This window comes from Tetrao urogallus (genome assembly GCF_951394365.1).
Source record: "Tetrao urogallus genome assembly, chromosome: 27".
Taxonomy (NCBI): domain Eukaryota; kingdom Metazoa; phylum Chordata; class Aves; order Galliformes; family Phasianidae; genus Tetrao; species Tetrao urogallus.
In genome coordinates, this window is record NC_136840.1 from 1,925,025 (window position 1) to 1,942,574 (window position 17,550).

The 17,550-nt window shown below is 48.5% G+C and overlaps 2 protein-coding genes across 2 annotated transcripts; both read right to left on the reverse strand.

Annotated features, from left to right (window-relative positions):
• Positions 1-6,100: 6,100 nt before the first annotated feature.
• On the reverse strand, positions 6,101-8,229 carry GINS4 (GINS complex subunit 4; the record flags this gene model as incomplete). The annotated part of the gene is made up of 7 exons (XM_079547421.1): positions 6,101-6,197; positions 6,282-6,372; positions 6,627-6,715; positions 7,044-7,141; positions 7,542-7,655; positions 7,843-7,929; positions 8,137-8,229. The coding sequence occupies 7 exons, from the start codon at positions 8,227-8,229 to the stop codon at positions 6,101-6,103; spliced, it is 669 nt and encodes a 222-aa protein (XP_079403547.1).
• A 2,226-nt stretch (positions 8,230-10,455) lies between these two features.
• On the reverse strand, positions 10,456-12,619 carry GOLGA7 (golgin A7; the record flags this gene model as incomplete). The annotated part of the gene is made up of 4 exons (XM_079547534.1): positions 10,456-10,503; positions 10,970-11,071; positions 11,889-12,041; positions 12,509-12,619. The coding sequence occupies 4 exons, from the start codon at positions 12,617-12,619 to the stop codon at positions 10,456-10,458; spliced, it is 414 nt and encodes a 137-aa protein (XP_079403660.1).
• Between the last annotated feature and the right edge of the window lie 4,931 nt (positions 12,620-17,550).

Here is a 17,550-nt window from a genome sequence, read left to right on the forward strand (position 1 = left end):
CCCTCCGCCCGCCCCACCCGCGCTCACTCGCCGCAGCTCATCGCGTCCCGTCCGCTCCCTCCACCGGCGGCGCCGCGCGATCAATGGAGCCGTGGAAGCGCCCACGGCCGGGACACCCCACGGCTGTCGCGGCAGCCAATAGGCGTCGGGAACGCGCTCCGGATCGGCCAATGAGAGTCTGGGCTGCCTCTCCGCCCCTCCCCCCCAGCTCCCCCGGCACAGCGGCGCCACCGCCCGCCCGTCCGCGGCGGCTCCGCACGCTGGGAGCCCCGCAGCCGGACCGCCCCCCCCCAGCCGCGAGAAGCTACAGGAAGAAAAGTTCGCTCCTCTTTAGCGTTGGGAGGTTTGAACTGTTTTCATGCGTCTCTCTTCAAGTGCTTGCTCTGAAACAACTATTTCCACGGTGTCTAAAAGCACAGAAAATCCCAGACTCCGGACTCGCTCTGTATCACAGAATGGCCAGGGTTGGAAGGGAGCTCAAGGATCATGGAGCTCCAACCCCCTGCCGCATGCAGGGCCACCAACCTCCACATTTCACAGCAGCCCAGGCTGCCCAGGGCCCCATCCAACCTGGCCTCCAACACCTCCAGGGATGGACAGGGCATCACAGCCTCTCTGGGCAGCTGTTCAGCCCCTCACCGCTCTCACAGCACAGAACTTCCCCTGACATCCAAGCTCAATCTCCCCTCCCTCAACTTCAAACCATTTCCCCTTGTCCTGCTGTCATCTCCCCTTTCCAAGAGTTGATTCCCCTCCTGTCTGCAGGCTCCCTTTAGGTCCTGCAGGCTGCCATGAGGTCACCCCGCAGCCTTCTTTACTCAAGCCCAGCTCCCTCAGCCTGTCTTCATAGGTGCTTCATATCGAAACCCAATTCAGAAGCTTCTTACCCCTCTGCACTGACAAACAGGGCGCTGTGATGTCCCTGACACTCACATTCAAAATCACCTTCACTGTTTAGCTCACATGTGACTCCTTGATAGAAAAGACTGTCACCTAAGTCAGATCACCCCTGCCCTGTACTACCTGCTAATCTCTCCAGAGCTGTCTAGCCATTTAGGTTAAGCAGACCTGATTTTTCCTGCTGACAGCACAGATCTTGATCAGCTCATGACACAACCCATCTATCAGTATTTATACACAGCTTTCCATTGTCACTGCTTCAGCACAATGCAGGATGGTGCTTCTCGCTCTGAAGGGGTAGAAGCAAACATGAGTTGTGTGTGTGGCTGGGAGAAGCCTAGAGTTCAGCCCTGACCTCAGTCCATAAAATACATCAGGAAAAAACAAAACAAAACAGCCAAAGCTCTACTCTCCCCTACAGGGATGTGTGGCACTCAGGTCACTGCTGGTCAGACACTCCTGCATGGGGAGGAGCACAACAGAACACACTGGGGGTAACCAGGATCCAGATACACTTGAATTGCAGGGCCTGCAGGAAGGGGTGGTGGAGGACAAGCCACATTGTATTCACCCCCTGCAACAGCTAACTGTGGCTGCACCTGCCCAAATTCCAAACCCAAACAACATCTCCCAGAGGCATGGCAGCAAACTGACTTTTTTTGGCTTTTTTTTTTTTGACATAACTAAAGGCTACTCCTCAGGTTTTCATAACCTGTCTGCCTCTGGACCTTCGACTACTCAAAACCTTTCCAGCAGAATTTCCAACTGGTTCCTCGTATCAGCTTTAAGTCAGATATTTCTCAGTTCTGGGAAAGACTGACACACAGCAGCAGCACAGCAGGGTGAGCCAGGGCAGTGAAAGAGAAAGCCCACATGAAAATATGCTTGGGTCTCCACGCACTGCTGTGATGGATTGCACAGCAGGAACTGCACAGGTTTGCATGTGTGGTCACATATAGTGCAGGCAATTTGTTAGCTCTCACCTGTTGCTTTCTGAGAACCATTCCTTCCTCACATTCTCTCAGGCTGACGGCATGCATTCCCCTTCAGTGACTTGAGGGAGTCAACAGTGACATGGAAAAGGGTTCCTACTAATTTAAGTACTTACTCCACATTTCTCCTGCCCTCAGGAGAGCAGATCCAGCTTCAACTGTGAAATCACAACTCACAACCAGTGCCTTCCCTGGGATCTCTTTCACCACCCATCTACTTTGCATTTAGAGCTCACTGCACAGCAAACCCAAGTTACCAACACCTTGCAAGGAACAGAGAACAGGCATTGGATTGGACATTCCAGTCCAATCTCTACTGCAGCCCCTAGAGAAGCTGCTCCCACTCTCATCACAGGCACACACTAAGGTGGATGAATGACTCTTCCCCTCCATCTGACAATACAAGCCAAAAGCATCTCCTCCTTGACAGAGTTGCAGATGTTTCCCCTTCCTCCAATGCAGATGAGGCAACAGAAGCACTGTGTCAGCAGTGAAACGTTATCCAGTCCCTTAGGTATCTCAGGTATTCAGTCATGGAAGGACACAAAAAGCATTTTCAGACAGGCTGAAACTGAATCTCACTCTTAGCCTGACTGATTGCAGCCTAACAGCCATTCTGAAAAATCCTGCACAGCCTGCAGTAATTTTGCTGGCTCCAAGACTCCAGAGAGGAGCCATGCTCAAGGTATTCTAGGAAAAATCAGCTCTGGTGAAGATTTGGCTTCTAGAACAGGGCATGGGGGCCTGACGGTCACATTGCAGCAGCCACGTGAGGTGCAGTAGCAGGGCAAGTACAAGCTGCCTGGACAACTGTTCAGCCAAACTAAACAGGGCTAAGGAGAAAGTCTTACAGACATTCTCCAAGCAGCTCTTCTAGAGCATGTTTTTGCAGCAGCAGATTAAGAATGACTTTGACTGAGGGCTTTGTCACCTCTGAGAAGCTGCCTGAGCTACAGGCATGAGCAGGGTACAATCCAAAGCCCTTTCTTCAGGGCCGGGCAGAGGTGTGTGCTACTGATTCCTAAGGATTAAACACAACTTCCTCTTAACGTCTATACTTAAAAAAGAATCCACTTTATCTAAATGGATTCATTAGGAACACTATAAACCACACATGCAAAGCCACTCGCACTGCAAAATGCACTGCGTCACACCCTGCCTGCCTGGCAGTGAAAGGGGAGCATCAGAGCAGCACCAGCCTGTTCCCCACAGAGTATGGTGCAAGGAAAGCCCTGTCCTGAAGGAAAGAGAGCCTGTCTGTCCACACACCTGACAGGTACCAGGCTGTACCAGCAGGGAATCAGGAAATGCAGGGCAAAAGGAGCTTTTGCCCCATGTAATCAACATGAAGGGACAGCTTGTTTCCCTTATCCCAGCATTTGTTTCAGCACAAAGTAACTGGGCAGTTTCCACCCTCAAAACTACAAGCAGGGAATGCAGCAGAACCCCACATTCTCTGGAAAGAGGATCTTCAGAGCACACGCAGCAGAAAGCTGCTTTATCCTGAGCCCATCATTACAGTTACTCCATTTTAGTGAAATTGGTCACCACAATTCTTAAACAAGGCATCCTAACCAACCACACAGTGAAGCTTTCCAGAATATGCCCTCTGCTGTCACTTTGCACTTGCTGCTGTTGATCCAAGTTTCCCTGCACCCAGGGCTGAATGCTCTGCTGCAGAAATCAAGGGCAGCATGCTGGTCTTACAAGAAGTAATGTGAATAGCACACAAAGCACAGGAGGCAAGGCCAAAATCAAGACGATTTCTGTTCTCACTCTGCAGCAAAAGACTGCTCTAGGAAAGCCCTGCCAGACTTGTGCTCCGTTACCATTCCAAGCAGCATGAAAGCACAAGCTTACAGAATTCCTCAGAGCTCTTCTAGTCCTCAGCTGCTGATCATGCAGACCCTGTTTGCCCTGGAGTTCACTGACAAAGGCAGCTTCAAACCTGAGGATTAGCTGTAACCGTGTTGTAATCTCCCTGAAGCCTGTCAGCCCAAAGAAAGGGGTCAGAAAAGGCCAGAAAAGCAGGAAAGCCTTTTATTCCCCTTGCAGGAGTTGATCAACATCCAGGAATTTCAAAAGGTGAAATGACAGCGTTTAAATCTTCAGTGCAGAATCTGCTCTGATATTGGTTTTATGCAAAGCTTGTGCGTGTAACAAAACAGTGGAATGCAATACAAATTGCACATGGGCATTATCAAGACCCACTAAATGTGAATCAGTTGCTTGGTGAAAAAGGTTTGTGACAAACCTACAAATGCTGTTTGACATTTCCAAAGCTTCCATCACAACTGTAATGAGTCACAGCCTGATCAGAGAAAACATGGATGCCCAGGGCTCCTGCAGGCACTCATTCTTTGGACCATGTAAGAAAAGCCACTATCAGCACAAAGGCCTGGAAGCAATTCCAAATCCAGGCCTACAGTGCAGGCAAATCTGAGATACTTGAAATGGCAAAGGTAGATGTTTTATGAGAACAGTGCTACTATTGCCAGAGCACCAGGAAGAAATACAATCAGTGTAACTTCTCTCTAGACAAGTTAGAAGGCATTGTGGACAACTGTGGTCCACGCTGGGACAGAAGCTGCTTTGTTCATGGCAAGAACAAAGTTCATTCCATCTGCAAGGTAAATTCTGCCTTGAGATGTTATAAAGGACAGACCTGCTGCTTGGCCTGCATAACTATCCTTCAGAGCAGACAAACTGAATTCCTAAGCTCATGGCCATCTTCCAGGCAATACTTTGAGAAAGACAGAAGATAAAAAACTTGGTAAACTCTCCAACCTGCCTTCTTACTGCTGGTAACAAGCTGGAGTTAAGCATCTCTCACATGAGCCCAGGGCTCTCCCCTGCTTGCTCACAACATTCTCTTTGCTCCGAGTTGCAGTTTCCATCCTTAATTTGCTCCTAATCCTTCCAGCTCCTCGCATGATAATCAAGATCTGCTCTGCCAGCAAATACCTTCATGTGTGTTCTTTGCTCAATGGATCATGTGGCAAAGGTGGCGCAGAAGAATCCCTCCAGTTCACCTCAGAGCAATTGGGCACTTGCACAACATCCAAGGTTGTACAGGCTGTGATGAGATCAAAGCTGATGGGGAAAGGTGGAGTTTACACAAGTTAACCACACCGTTCCATCAGCCAATTTTCACTTGATAGCCTAATTTCACAAACAACGCTGAACTGGGGCAAGAATGAACACACATATGTAAGGTTTAAAAAAGTGTATCCTTGCATTTACAAAGGCATTATTCGTCTCTGAAGATATAAGTGCTCTGTACACATCTGCTGTCAAACCAGTCTGAGATCTCAAGAAATGTTGTCTATGCTCATCCACCCCCTGGGACTCCAAAGGGACCATGGCAGGGCTCTGCCAAAGCCCTGTGAGTGCTGTGACTGCCCTCACTCAGCAAAGCTGGGAGAAAGGAGCCTGGCTGTATTCTAAGTGTGTCACAAGCAATCGAGACCTTGATTACATGGGGGGCAATAAGACCCTTGGAAACACAGAGGGGAAGATGCCTTGCTCGTTTACTTGAATCACAGAATGGTTTGGGTTGAAAAGGACCACGATGATCATTGAGTTTCAACCCCCTGCTGTGTGCAGGGTCACCAACCAGCAGCCCAGGCTGCCCAGAGCCACATCCAGCCTGGCCTTGAACGCCTCCAGGGATGGGGCATCCACAACCCTTGGGCAACCTGTTCCAGTGCCTCACCACCCTCTGGGTGAAAAACTTCCTCCAACATCCAACCTAAACCTCCCTTGTCTCAGTTTAAAACCATTCTCCCTTGTGTTATCAGAATCTGCCCTTGTAAACAGCCATTTCCCTTCCTGTTTATACGCTCCCCTCACGTACTGGAAGGCCACAGTGAGGTCTCCCTGGAGCCTTCTCTTCTCCAAGCTAAACAACCCCAGTTCCCTCAACCTTTTCTCATAGGAGAGCTGCTCCAGCCCTCTGACCATCTCAGTGACCCCCCTCTGGACCCACACCAAGATCTCCACATCCTTCCTGTACTGGGAACCCCAGGCTTGGATGCAAAATGCTTTGAATGCTTTCAAATATACACCTTCCAGCCCTGCCACTACACTCAGCCATTCCTCTCCAAGCCTGTGGGGCACCCAGCCCAGCCCTGCTCTGCCCCCCCATCACCTGGGCCTGGGCCATGACCAGGAGGCAGCACGACCCCACCTCAGAGCTCACCACTCGCTCAGATGAGCTGCACTGCTCCTGAGGCCACCAGAGGGGCAATGGTCTTGTAGCGGATCAGGTGCTGTGAGCCCTCCTCCAGGTCGATGGTGTACTCTCTGAAAGAGGCAGGTGCAAAGTGTTAAGCTGCTTTTGTGAAACAAGTCTTGTTCATATGCTCTGGGCGTGGAAGAACCACCTACCTCTGCTCATCAGTCTCTGGCTCAACCAGGATGTTCTCCTGCCTCTTCAGCACTCTCAAGAACACGAAAGAGTCCAGGTTGGGTTTCGGGACTGCAGATACAACAGATTCAGAGCACAGACTCAACACTCACTCTTGTTCCTCTGCAGAATGCTCAGTGAAGTAGTATTAGGGGCAGCAAATGCATTGCCAACAAAGGGAATGCCAGACGTTTCTGTTAAGAAGTAGTTTGCATTGACCCAGCTTAAGAAAAAAGCAGATGGAGGCGGCAAGCATGAGCACAGAGCTTTCTCCACACCTCATTTGCAGTAATTTTCCTGAGTGCTTGTAGTCTGCCTGTACTCACCCGATTTTAGGAGGGCTACTTTCTGCAGGTTGGGTGGCATATGCTTTAGGGCTACGTTTTTCAGATAAGTCTCAGTGTTTGCCATGTACCTGAAGAAAAAAAAAATAACAAAACCCCACAACATTGGAGCATCCACTAATTAAGTCAACTGCAAATTTGCCTGGAGAGTATTTGCTCAAAAGTGCCAAAGGTGACACCTCCTGGTCATTTAGTTACAAGCAATCCACTGACAGAACTGGCTCAGATGCTAAGTATGCCACAGACTCAGAAAACTATTTCTTTCCTTGTCCATAAGGAAAGCTAAACACCTGAATCTTACTGCAACCTTGTCTAAGGCTTAAGAACTGTTCAGTATAACAAAAGGGCAAGTTCTGTACCCCATGCAAAGGAAGGGAGATGGACTGAAAGCCCACTTACTCCTTAGCAAAGGCAAACTCCTCTGGTGATAGAATGGAAGGCTCTCCTTTGGCTCGAGATTTCTCCTTCTCCAGCACATGTGGGAAAAATTTCTCTATCTGTCATTGGAAGAAAAAAAGAAAGAAAAGATTAAATCCCAACTTTCCCATAGTTCAGTGCCTAAAATCCCCCAGACTTCCCTGGCAAGTGATCCTCCCATGAACATTATACAGTAAACACAGGCCTGCTCAAATACCTGCTGCTGACTTGGCAACACTATAGTCAGCTGGGGTCTTCAAGCTGCACAGATATATGTGTATGTGACAGGACCCAGGAGGATCACATACCTTGGCTTAGATAAAAAAAAACATGCCATTATAACGGAACATCACAGCAATACTGTGAGCCTCGACAACAGAAAAGTGTGCCTATGGATTGAAATTCTTTGGGAAGAGATCATTAAAACAGGCTAGGAATCACTCCTGAAATAAACCTTTTCTATGCTCCGTACAGTATTACCTTCACAAGTCTACATCTCAAGTAACTACTGAGCACATAACGGATCCTTTCAATCTCCATGCGGTGGATGCTGACCTTCAAGTCTCCCTTCTTTGCCCGTTTTAGGTTTGCCTCCTGCAAAGAAAGGCAAAGGAAACTGAAAAGACTGAAACACCAAACAACAACAAAAAGAGAGAAAGACAACCATTTGACACATAAGGAAAATAAAAACTGATGGCGTTTCCCAGCGCTCTCCTCAGGAACGAGCACTGCACAGGCTCAGAAGCACACCCCCCATTTCCCCCCGCCCCGCAGCACGCACCATGTGGTCCAGCTGCTCCACCACGCACTCAATGATCTCAGGCTTGCTCTCCAGCAGCTCGGGGGCAAATTTCTCGTTCAGCCAGGCCTAGGAGAAGGAACGCTGTGAGCAAAGGTGAAGAGAGCTCCTATCGTGCAGCGGGAGCCGGGACCCCGGCCCTGAGTCGCCCCTTTCCGCCCAGCAAGCCCACAGGCCTCGCCATCAGCCTCCCCGCGCCTTCCTCGGACAGCCCCAGCTGCCGATCGTCTGAAAGGTCCCCAGGAAGCCTCGATGCTCATCCCTGGACCGCACTACCTGCTCCAGGCTGCGGATGAGCTGTAGAGGGGTGAGCACCAGCTCCTCGCTACCATCATCCGAGTCCGGCTCCTCACCGCCCGCTGCCGCCATCCCAACAGCCGCAGCTGCACTGCGCAGGCGCACCGCGTGACCCCGGATGTTCTTCTCTCCACAGGCGCTCAGCGTGACCCGGATGTTCCTCACTGTGCCGGCGCGCCGTGTGACCCGGATGTTTCCCACTGCGCCGGCGCAAAGAGCAAGAAAATGGCGGCCGCGGGGCGTAGTGCGGTGCGGCTCCGCTCGGCCTTATGAACGGGCTTTTACCCAATTTCGCGCTACGAAGAGAAGGCGTTTCAAAAACAGCGCTACTGAACATGACACAGACACAGTTTAAGAAAAGATTTACTGATCCATTAGTACTTCTGCCAGTATTGCAACAGACATGAAAGGCAACCACTGTTACAGTTTAGAAAAAACAAGTTTTATACAGTGAGAATATTCAATCTCAAAAAAGAAAACAAACAAACAAACAGAACCCAGTGGCTGAGGAACAAGCCTGGAATTTCAGACGCGGTAGCACCTACAGCACCACCAAAAGCCAAAAACATCACTTCTGTACAATTTCTCAGTTTCTAAGTTCTTGAAATCCTTCCACAATTGGATAATGGCACTCAGAACTGAAATCCAAACATCCTTTCCTTAAGGAACCGTGCTTTTAGGTATTGCTGAGGAATGTTAATGCACAAACATACGAAATAATGCACAGCTCTACTTCTCAATAGTGTGCCAGCAGACAAGAGTTAAGAAACCATCTCACACAACAGCTAAGTTTGTCGAATCAGCATTTTCCTCTAAGTTATAATAAATTCATAAAGAAACAGTTTTACACTTCACATATTAATCAGAGTAGGGAAAGAGTTACGTTTATTGGTTCGGCATCCATTTTATTGTACTTCCTGTTTTATCCATGAATAGACTCCCTCTTCTGATCAGCACTGACAGACACAACAACAGCACATACACAGCAGTAGAAAAAACACTCAGAATAAAGTCCAGCTATTCCTCCCTCTCTTCTAGGAATAACCAAAACATTAAAACAAGAAACTCTTTGCCTTCTAGTTTTCCACAAGAATCAGCACACAATGCTTAAAACTCTCGTTGCTTTGAGTCACTTCTCACCAGGAAGAGGCACCACGTATCCCCTCACTGAAATACTGAACCTGAGGGAAAGCCTTTCTTCTGGAAAATTCCATTCCACCTCGTAGGTTTCCAAAGCCCAATCGACGTATGGAAAGGTTTAAGTAGGGAGGAACTGCACCACATTTACATGACTAGACTTCTGTCGGGCCAAAGCGGTTCTGTCAGAGGAGTACACAGCTTCACCACTTCTGGTTTTTCTTGAGAAACTTAAGAGAGATCTCACTGCTCAATAATTTGCCACAAAATGTATGCTGACCAGCTGGGTCACACCACGTGGAGTAGTTTTAGGAAGTCAGTCCCTGTAGAAAATGGCACTGTGGATCTGGCAGCAGAAAGAGGAATGATGCTCTAAAGTAGGAGGTAGGGGAACTGATACATCAAGTCCACTGTTGAGCTGTCTGCTAGAAAAGAAGTTACATGTCAGAATTGATTTCCAGGTAAAACAGAATCATAGAATTACTCAGGGATTCTTAACATGGGTTATGACCTTGATTTCATGGATGCTTGAAACACAAAACCTTTTAAAACTTGCTTGCCACAAGATACCTCTAAAAACATTCAAAAAGAAAAGCTGCATCTTTCACAGCAGTACAGGAAGAACAGTTGCTAGCACAGTGCCACCAATGATTTTCTTAAGTATTTCTTCATCTCTTACATTATCAATCTGAAATTTGTTTAGAAAACCAAAATAAGCATTTAAATGGTGCTTTGTTTTGAAGTCGAGATTTAAGAGCAAAGTCTTATATTTGTCTGTTCAGAAACTTATGCCAGAAAAATTTCGTGGGGGAAAAAAAAAAAGCCAAAAAATCCTTTAAATACAGAAAGCCATTTTGGGCTTAATACAGTGCAAGTTAAGTTTATGCATATTTTACCAAACTCAAATCTCGACTGTTTAAAGTTAAATCTGCTATTCTTTGAAGTGGCTTCACGTTCGGTAGCATAAAATTAATCATATATATTGCTATACATTCAGAAAACCTACACCACCCAAGACTTCAGTAGAAAGCCACTGATTACACACAGAAGTTGGATAAATATTCTGTTTCAGCTGGAGAAAGTCTACCAGTCTGAGCACAAAAAGGAAAGTTGAGGTTGGCATCTACTGTGATGCTGATACGTACCTGAGACTCCACAGTTTTATCTTCCACTGCTCATGCCTCTGTCTTCATAAATGGTAATTTCAATCTGTGCAGAAAGGCTGTTAGGGAAATATACTATAAGAAGTTTACAAAAACACAAGTGAAAAATCATTAGGATATCAGAACGTTTGATCTTCCTGCTTCATAGCTGTTTTTTTCCAAGATTAATTTCAGAGCTACAAAGCAAACAGAACAGCACACCTGCCTTGTCAGATGAGACCAGTCACCTATGCAGCTCAGGACTGTCCCAACAACAAGAACACAAAATTCTGCACACAAAGAGCTTGTGAACCTTGCCGTCTTCTCCTAGATCTCAGGAAAAGCTACACAACAGACAGAAGTATAAATATCTGACTAAAGAACAACACATAGCTGAGAGTGACCAAACTGATCACGTATTCTGCAGTATTACAGACCAAGCATGACCAGAGAATGCCATGTTAACAGAGACACAGGTTGCATATTGTAGACTGACAAATTAGGAAATAATCTTAGAAACCACTCAAGGATACAACTCTTAGTCCTCTTTCAATGGGGTCGGTCAGAAGGAGGCCCTGAGGAGCATAGATCTTCTCATTCTGTTCCTGAATGAACTTGGCAATTTTCTTTAGAACCTGATAGTAGAACAGCACAGAAGTTTATTAAATCAGGGTTCTTGATTAGGTTTCCCTATCTTAGAGCCATAGATCAGCAATACCACAAATATAACAACATTAGGAGAATGCAGCATGAGAGCACAAGTACCCACTAGAGACAGAATTCTCACTAGAGACATTATTCCTCAATATACAGAAAATGTTACACTGCTCATGTATCAGACAGACTTGCCACAGCATCAGAATCACAGTATGGCCAGGGCTGGAAGAGACCTCAAGGATCATGGAGCTCCAACCCCCTGCCACACGCAGGGCCACCAACCTCCACATTTCACAGCAGCCCAGGGCCCCATCCAACCTGGCCTCCAACACCTCCAGGGATGGACGGGGCATAACAGCCTCTCTGGCTGCTGTTCAGCCCCTCACTGCTCTCACAGCGCAGAACTTCCCCTGACATCCAACCTCCAGCTGCCCTCCCTCAACTTCAAACCATTTCCCCTTGTCCTGCTGTCATCTCCCCTTTCCAAGAGTTGATTCCCCTCCTGTCTGCAGGCTCCCTTCAGGCACTGCAGGCTGCACTGAGGTCACCCCACCGCCTTCTTTTCTCCATGCTGAACAAGCCCAGCTCCCTCAGCCTGTCTTTGTGGTGGAGGTGCTGCAGCCCCCTTATCTTTGTGGTTCTCCTCTGTTAAGTCACCCTGCAGTAAGATCTAGAGTCTATGTGGAATTTATACAGTGATGGTGCAAGTCACAGAAAACCTACCAGGACATAAATCACCTGAAGTCTGGAGGATATAGTTCCTTTTAAGAAAGAAGGAAAACAAAGCAAACCTACCTTTTCATAATGTGTTTCCATGCATAAGAAGATAGTATAGGCAGTCAGACAGGCCAGACACCCCTCAAGGTACGACTGGCCCCCAAGTTTCTCAGCTTCAGCATAAAGGTTATTCAGTGTTCGGACAGTCTCTTCAAACTGCTGCCTATCGATCTGAGAGAGAAATGAGATTTAGTCATCACACCTTTCACACTCCAGAACTCATCAATATCTTCTAATAACAGCTTTATTTCCACTTTCTCTGTCTTTCCTCACAGAAATATCACCTACTGACATTTTAAACAGCCACTGCATTTAGAGTAAAGTCCGGAGGATGCTGTGAGTTACAGACCTCGAACTTCTTGTCAAAAATCTGCTCAGATCAAGCGCGAATGCCAACACAACCTGAACGCAAAGCAGTTAAATAACAACCGACTGCAATTCCACCAAGTGGAAAAATAGCAAAAGCAGCTTACTTCATACACAACGGGCAGCTAGACTAAAAAAAGAGCACGAAAAAGCAAACCAGGCAGCTCCAGAGATCAGCAGTAACTCCTCGCTGGCCGCTCAGCCAAACTCCATAAAGCGACACAAAGCACAAAGGCGGGGCAGCACGAATAAAGCGCGGTTATCCGCTTTACCCGGTTCTCCAGCTCGGCCGGGAACTTGCTCTGGAATTGGCAGCGGGTCCCACCGCTGTAATCTCGCTGGATGAACACTTTGCCCGACACGGGCGCTTGCTGCGGCCTCATCGCACCGCGGCCGCCTCGCTCCGCTCCCGCGGGCGCCGCCGCTCGCTTTAGGCTACTTGCAAAGGCGTCCGGTGAGCTCCGGGCCGGGAAAAAGGCGGAAGCGACGTTGTGCGCATGCGCCGTAGCCTCATCGGGCCCAGAGTGCGGCAGCGCGCATGCGCCAGCGCCACCGCGAAACATAGCGGCGAGCTCACGCATGAGCACTCGCTGCCCGCTTCCTATTGGCTGCGCGGAGATTCCTCCACCAATCACAACTGAGGCACTGCTCTCGTGACCTCTGCCAACGCCCCGCACGGATGGCGCCGCTGTGGTGCACACCCCTTAACGTACGCTGGCATGGTACGGCCCTGCTCCCCCTGCCTCGAAATCACGTGGCACAGCCCGGCCCCGCCCACTCCCGGCCCCGTCCAATCCTGAGCCCTGCCCACTCCCGGCCCCGTCCAATCCCGGGCCCCGCCCTCTCCTGGCACCGCCCACTCCCGGCCCCGCGAATGCGCACATGTGCGCTGAGCTGCGGGCTGCGAGGCGGGATGAAAACGGTCGTAGAATTTTACTCTGCGGTAATAAATGTTGTTTTTTGTTTTGTTTTTTACCAATTAAAAATGCCGTGGAAAAAAAAAATGGAAGGCAAAGTTAATTCAAACATTATCTTTGCGGGGGCATTTGTAATTCCAGATGTGGGTCATAGAATGAGGCTCCAGCACGAGGGTTCAGAGACAGTCAGTGCCCCAGCTGCAGGACATGGCCTGGTTGGGTGCTGGGTGTCACCATGGGACACACGTTCACGTTTTGCATGCAGGACAGTGGCATTCCTCCACCATGCCTGTATTCATTATTTTAAAATATAATACAGCAAAGAGTTGCCAAGCTTTCTTGCTGCATTCCTCCATGCTGTAAATAGCCTTGAGCTACTGTCTGCATCCTACACCACATAATTTTAAAGATAGATTTTTGTGTTTGGGTTTTGCCTTTGTCTAGGAGGCTTCGGGAGGGCTGTGGGCAGGGATGCACATGGATTGCATAAAGGACACAGCTGGAGGAAGCTGGGGCCACCCCAAGAGCTTCAAGCCTTCCTTCAATCCTATGTTTATTAGCATTTGCAATTTTCCATTTTGCACGTTGGCCTCGTCAGTCTGTTCTGTTCACATCACATCAGAGTGTGGTGCAGGGCTGTCCTTTTTCTGCAAGAGAACTTTTGATGACCAGGATGTATTCAGTGTGGAGCAGCAGGAAACATTAACCCTTAATCCTCAGCTGGGAGCAACAGAGTCCATCGGGACACTGGGACTGCCCATTGCCATGTCCTGTGCACAGCAGGATGCCAGCACTGCACACCAGCGACAGCTGGAACTGCATGGACCCTGCCTCATAAGCAGGGAGAACACAGCCTTGCTTTTCTAGCAAAGCAGTTTTAGATTTGGATTTCTCTTGGCTGATGCAAGGTGACTTCAGCCCTCCATGGGGAGGTGGGTTGTAGCTGTTGTGCCTGGCTTGGAGTTTGGTACAAAGGCTTGCAGCTGTCGGGTAGCATAGGTGGCTGAGGCTTGTGAGGCCCCGTGCTGCCCCTCTCCCACAGGATGGAATTATTTACAAAGGGAGCAGAGTTCTGATCAAAGCAGGCAAAATGTGTATATACTGAGGTCGACTGGAAGCTGAAACTAGATGAACTCAGGCCTTAATGGAAGGGCTGAGGCAACATGCTGGTGGTCAGGAGCATTCTCCATCACTCCTAATCTCCAAAGCCCCAAGTGCTGGGCAGGAGTGCTGCATGGCCTCTGATCTGTAGGGTTCAATGCCTTGCAGAGATTTATGAAGCATTTGTTGTCCCCTGCCAACCACGCCACAAATCAACACAGAGGAAACAAATACAAGAATGATTTATTTTGTTTAGTTTTAACAGAGCATAATAAGCAGACACCATGTCATGCTCCAAACAAAACTAACAATTTTGCAATGATAAAAGCCAGTAAACAGCACTGTCACTGTCCCCAGCACAAAGCCCAGGGGTGGCAGCTGAGGAAGAGGCACCCGTCTGGCCAGGAGGAGGGCTCTTCTTTGTGCTAAGCAGTTTGCAAATGTGATAATGACACCCTTAATTTGCTCAGGGAGGAGATAAAAATAAAATAAATAAAAATAAGAACAGAAATCTGTCTGAATGGTGAGTGTCCCAGGAACCCGGGTATCAGCTGCTGTGATCTCTGTGCCTCCCCCCATAGGAACAGCCTGAACTAATTAACCCTCTAGCACTCCATAATGAAGACTAATAAACACCTAATGGGTTTGCTTGAACAAACAACCCCTGCTCCTTCTTGCAGGAAGCGCCCGGTCAGTTGGAGCAGCGTGGGGACAAAGTGTGACATGGGCTGAGCCCCATTCCTGCAGCCCTTGCCTGCCTGAAGTGCACTCAGAAATGATCTGCTTACAAATGCTGCACCAGATGGAGTGCGTTTCCTTAACCTTTAGCTGCTTGCAATGTGAAAACAGTTAAGATCGTGATGTTAAAATTTTCTCAGATGTTTTATGCGCATATAAAATATTCTAGAAGAATGTGCTTTTGAATGCAAACTTTGATCCAACTACGATTTTACTGGAGTTCATAGAAACAAAAGATATATATTTTCAGGGTGTCTGGATCTTCACGTAAAGATATCCGCTGCTGAGCTTTTGGAATAAAAAGTTGGCAAATGCTGTGACCAGAGGGAACCTCCTGGGTTTGCTGTGCTGAACTTGGAAATGGTAACCATGTAATGTGTCTCCTTCTGAAAGATCCATTCACTGTTTTAGTGTTTTATGACACCAAGCATAAGCACGAGGAGCTTTTCATAATTTCAACAGCTTATTCTGATCCACCATCTTTGAATCATAGGTTAAAATTGCATAGCGAGTGTGCACGAAATATTAAAGAAAATTGCATTGCCTCATCAAGGGGCAGAAACTGGGTCTGCCAGGCTCAAGACCTTGGTGTTTCCATGGCCTGCACCTTGGGGTGAGGAGGAGCAATGCAGGAGGAGCTGTTTGCCAACCCCTGGCATGTCCCAGGCTGCCGTGTTCCCACGGGACACTGAGCACATGTAGGCAGGAGGAGGTTCCTATGCCCCAGGGAGGCAATTTGAACCTGTGCTGCTGGGTACCGCACTGAGTGTTACACAGAAAAAGCAAGAGGGAGGAACAGGACTTGCGTTTGTTAGTGGTAAATCAAACCAGCTGCGATCCACAGGCTGCTGGATCCACAGATCCTTCCTGTGAGAAACACCAAACGTTGCTGCTGTTCCCCTTCGCTCGGTGTTGGGCTGCTGGGTGCATCCGAGGGGCTGCTGGGACCCATTGGGGCCTCCTCCATCCTGATGTGACACAGAGCAGCACCTGGGCTGCAGGAAGGGACTGGAGGACTCAGGAACAAAGGAGCCTTTCAGGCCACCTAATGCTGTATGGATCCGAGAGGACAAAATGAATTTACAGGCATGGCTCAGATTGGGAGATATGCTCGCAAAGGCAATTTGTTTCATTTTATAGGCCTGAAAGATTCTACGTCGGGGCTCCCTGTATGGTTCGAATTAAGTTCAGAGAGTGGCATTTTGGAGAGCAGTTTGGAGGGGTTTGCAGGCAGTGAAATGTCTGTCGTTGAGCAGGAGCCACGCAACGCTTTTGCAGTGCTTTCCAGCCAAATAATCCACGTCTGCCCCCAAAAACGAGAACGGTGAATACCCGAAAACAGAGGTATCTGCCTCGTATTATTTTGGAATGAGGTTCCACGCACCTACTGATGGAGCAAGCGAGAAGTTTGAAGGCTGCTGCGTTAAAAAGAAGAGCTTTTCCTCCTGCCGCTTTGCATCCGCGCTGCCAGTAACGCATCTCCCGGTTGCGATGCTGCCATCTGAGACCCGACCCCTCGTCGGGACGGGCGATCCCTGCTGCCCTCCGCCTTCGTTAGCTCTTAATCACCGCCGGGCGAGGGGAGTTCTCCCGAAGGAGGCTCCATTCAGGGCTTTCAGAAAACGGGGTCAGACGTGTCTTCTGACCTGCGACCTGCCGCTTCCCCCCTCGCTGTAATTATCTAATGCCGCGCTCTCCCTGCCAAGTACAATGAAACAATTTGTCACTTCGATTGTCTGTCAGTCAACACTGGGGCCTTTTCAACAGGCCAACACATGTTTTTTGAGAGCTTGTCAGCAAGGGCTGTCTGGCCAGGCACATAACCGTGGAAAATGGAACCTTTGTTAATTCTGGTTCTTAGAAAAGTAAATCCATTCACTTGCTTTTTTTTTTTTTTTTTGCTTTTTTTTTTTCTCTCCAAGCTTTCAGCTTGGAATTTGCACAAGAAGCTGAATTGCCCCTGATCCCTAAATGATTGGTCAGAGGATTTGCATGAGGAAGCAGAAATTAATTATTCTTTTCTTTTTATTTTCTGTAATTGTGTGTTTAGAAATGAGATTACATTCTGCAGCCGCACGAGGGGCTGGGGGGGTTGCTTATGAGGGGGGGGGGGAGACCGCTTTGCATTTGTTTAGCGCCTCGGAGTTAAGATCACCTAATCGCTTCAAGCATTTCCTCGGATTCCCTCTTTTTTTTTTCTTCCTGCTTTAACGACCAAAACAAAGGTTGTGCTGCTTTTCGGGGAACTTCTCCGACGGCGAATGTCGGCGTTCATCGCCCCGTCCGTGCACTGCGAGGTTCGGGATGATTCGGGGCCGTTTCGCATCCCCAGTTCCGTTGCCTGCAGATCCGAAGTCCCGAAGCTCCTCTCCCACCGCAGAAGTAAAATACGGCGTGGAATCACAGCACAGCCGCTCCATTGAGAGCTCTGCTTGCTTGGCTAATAGCAGTAATTCAAAACAGATGAGCCCAAGGCTGTACTCTGCGTATCCCGATCTGCCCTGACCCCTGGCACTCACTGAAAGTTACCTTGAGACTCGCCAGAGCTCCTCCTGCCT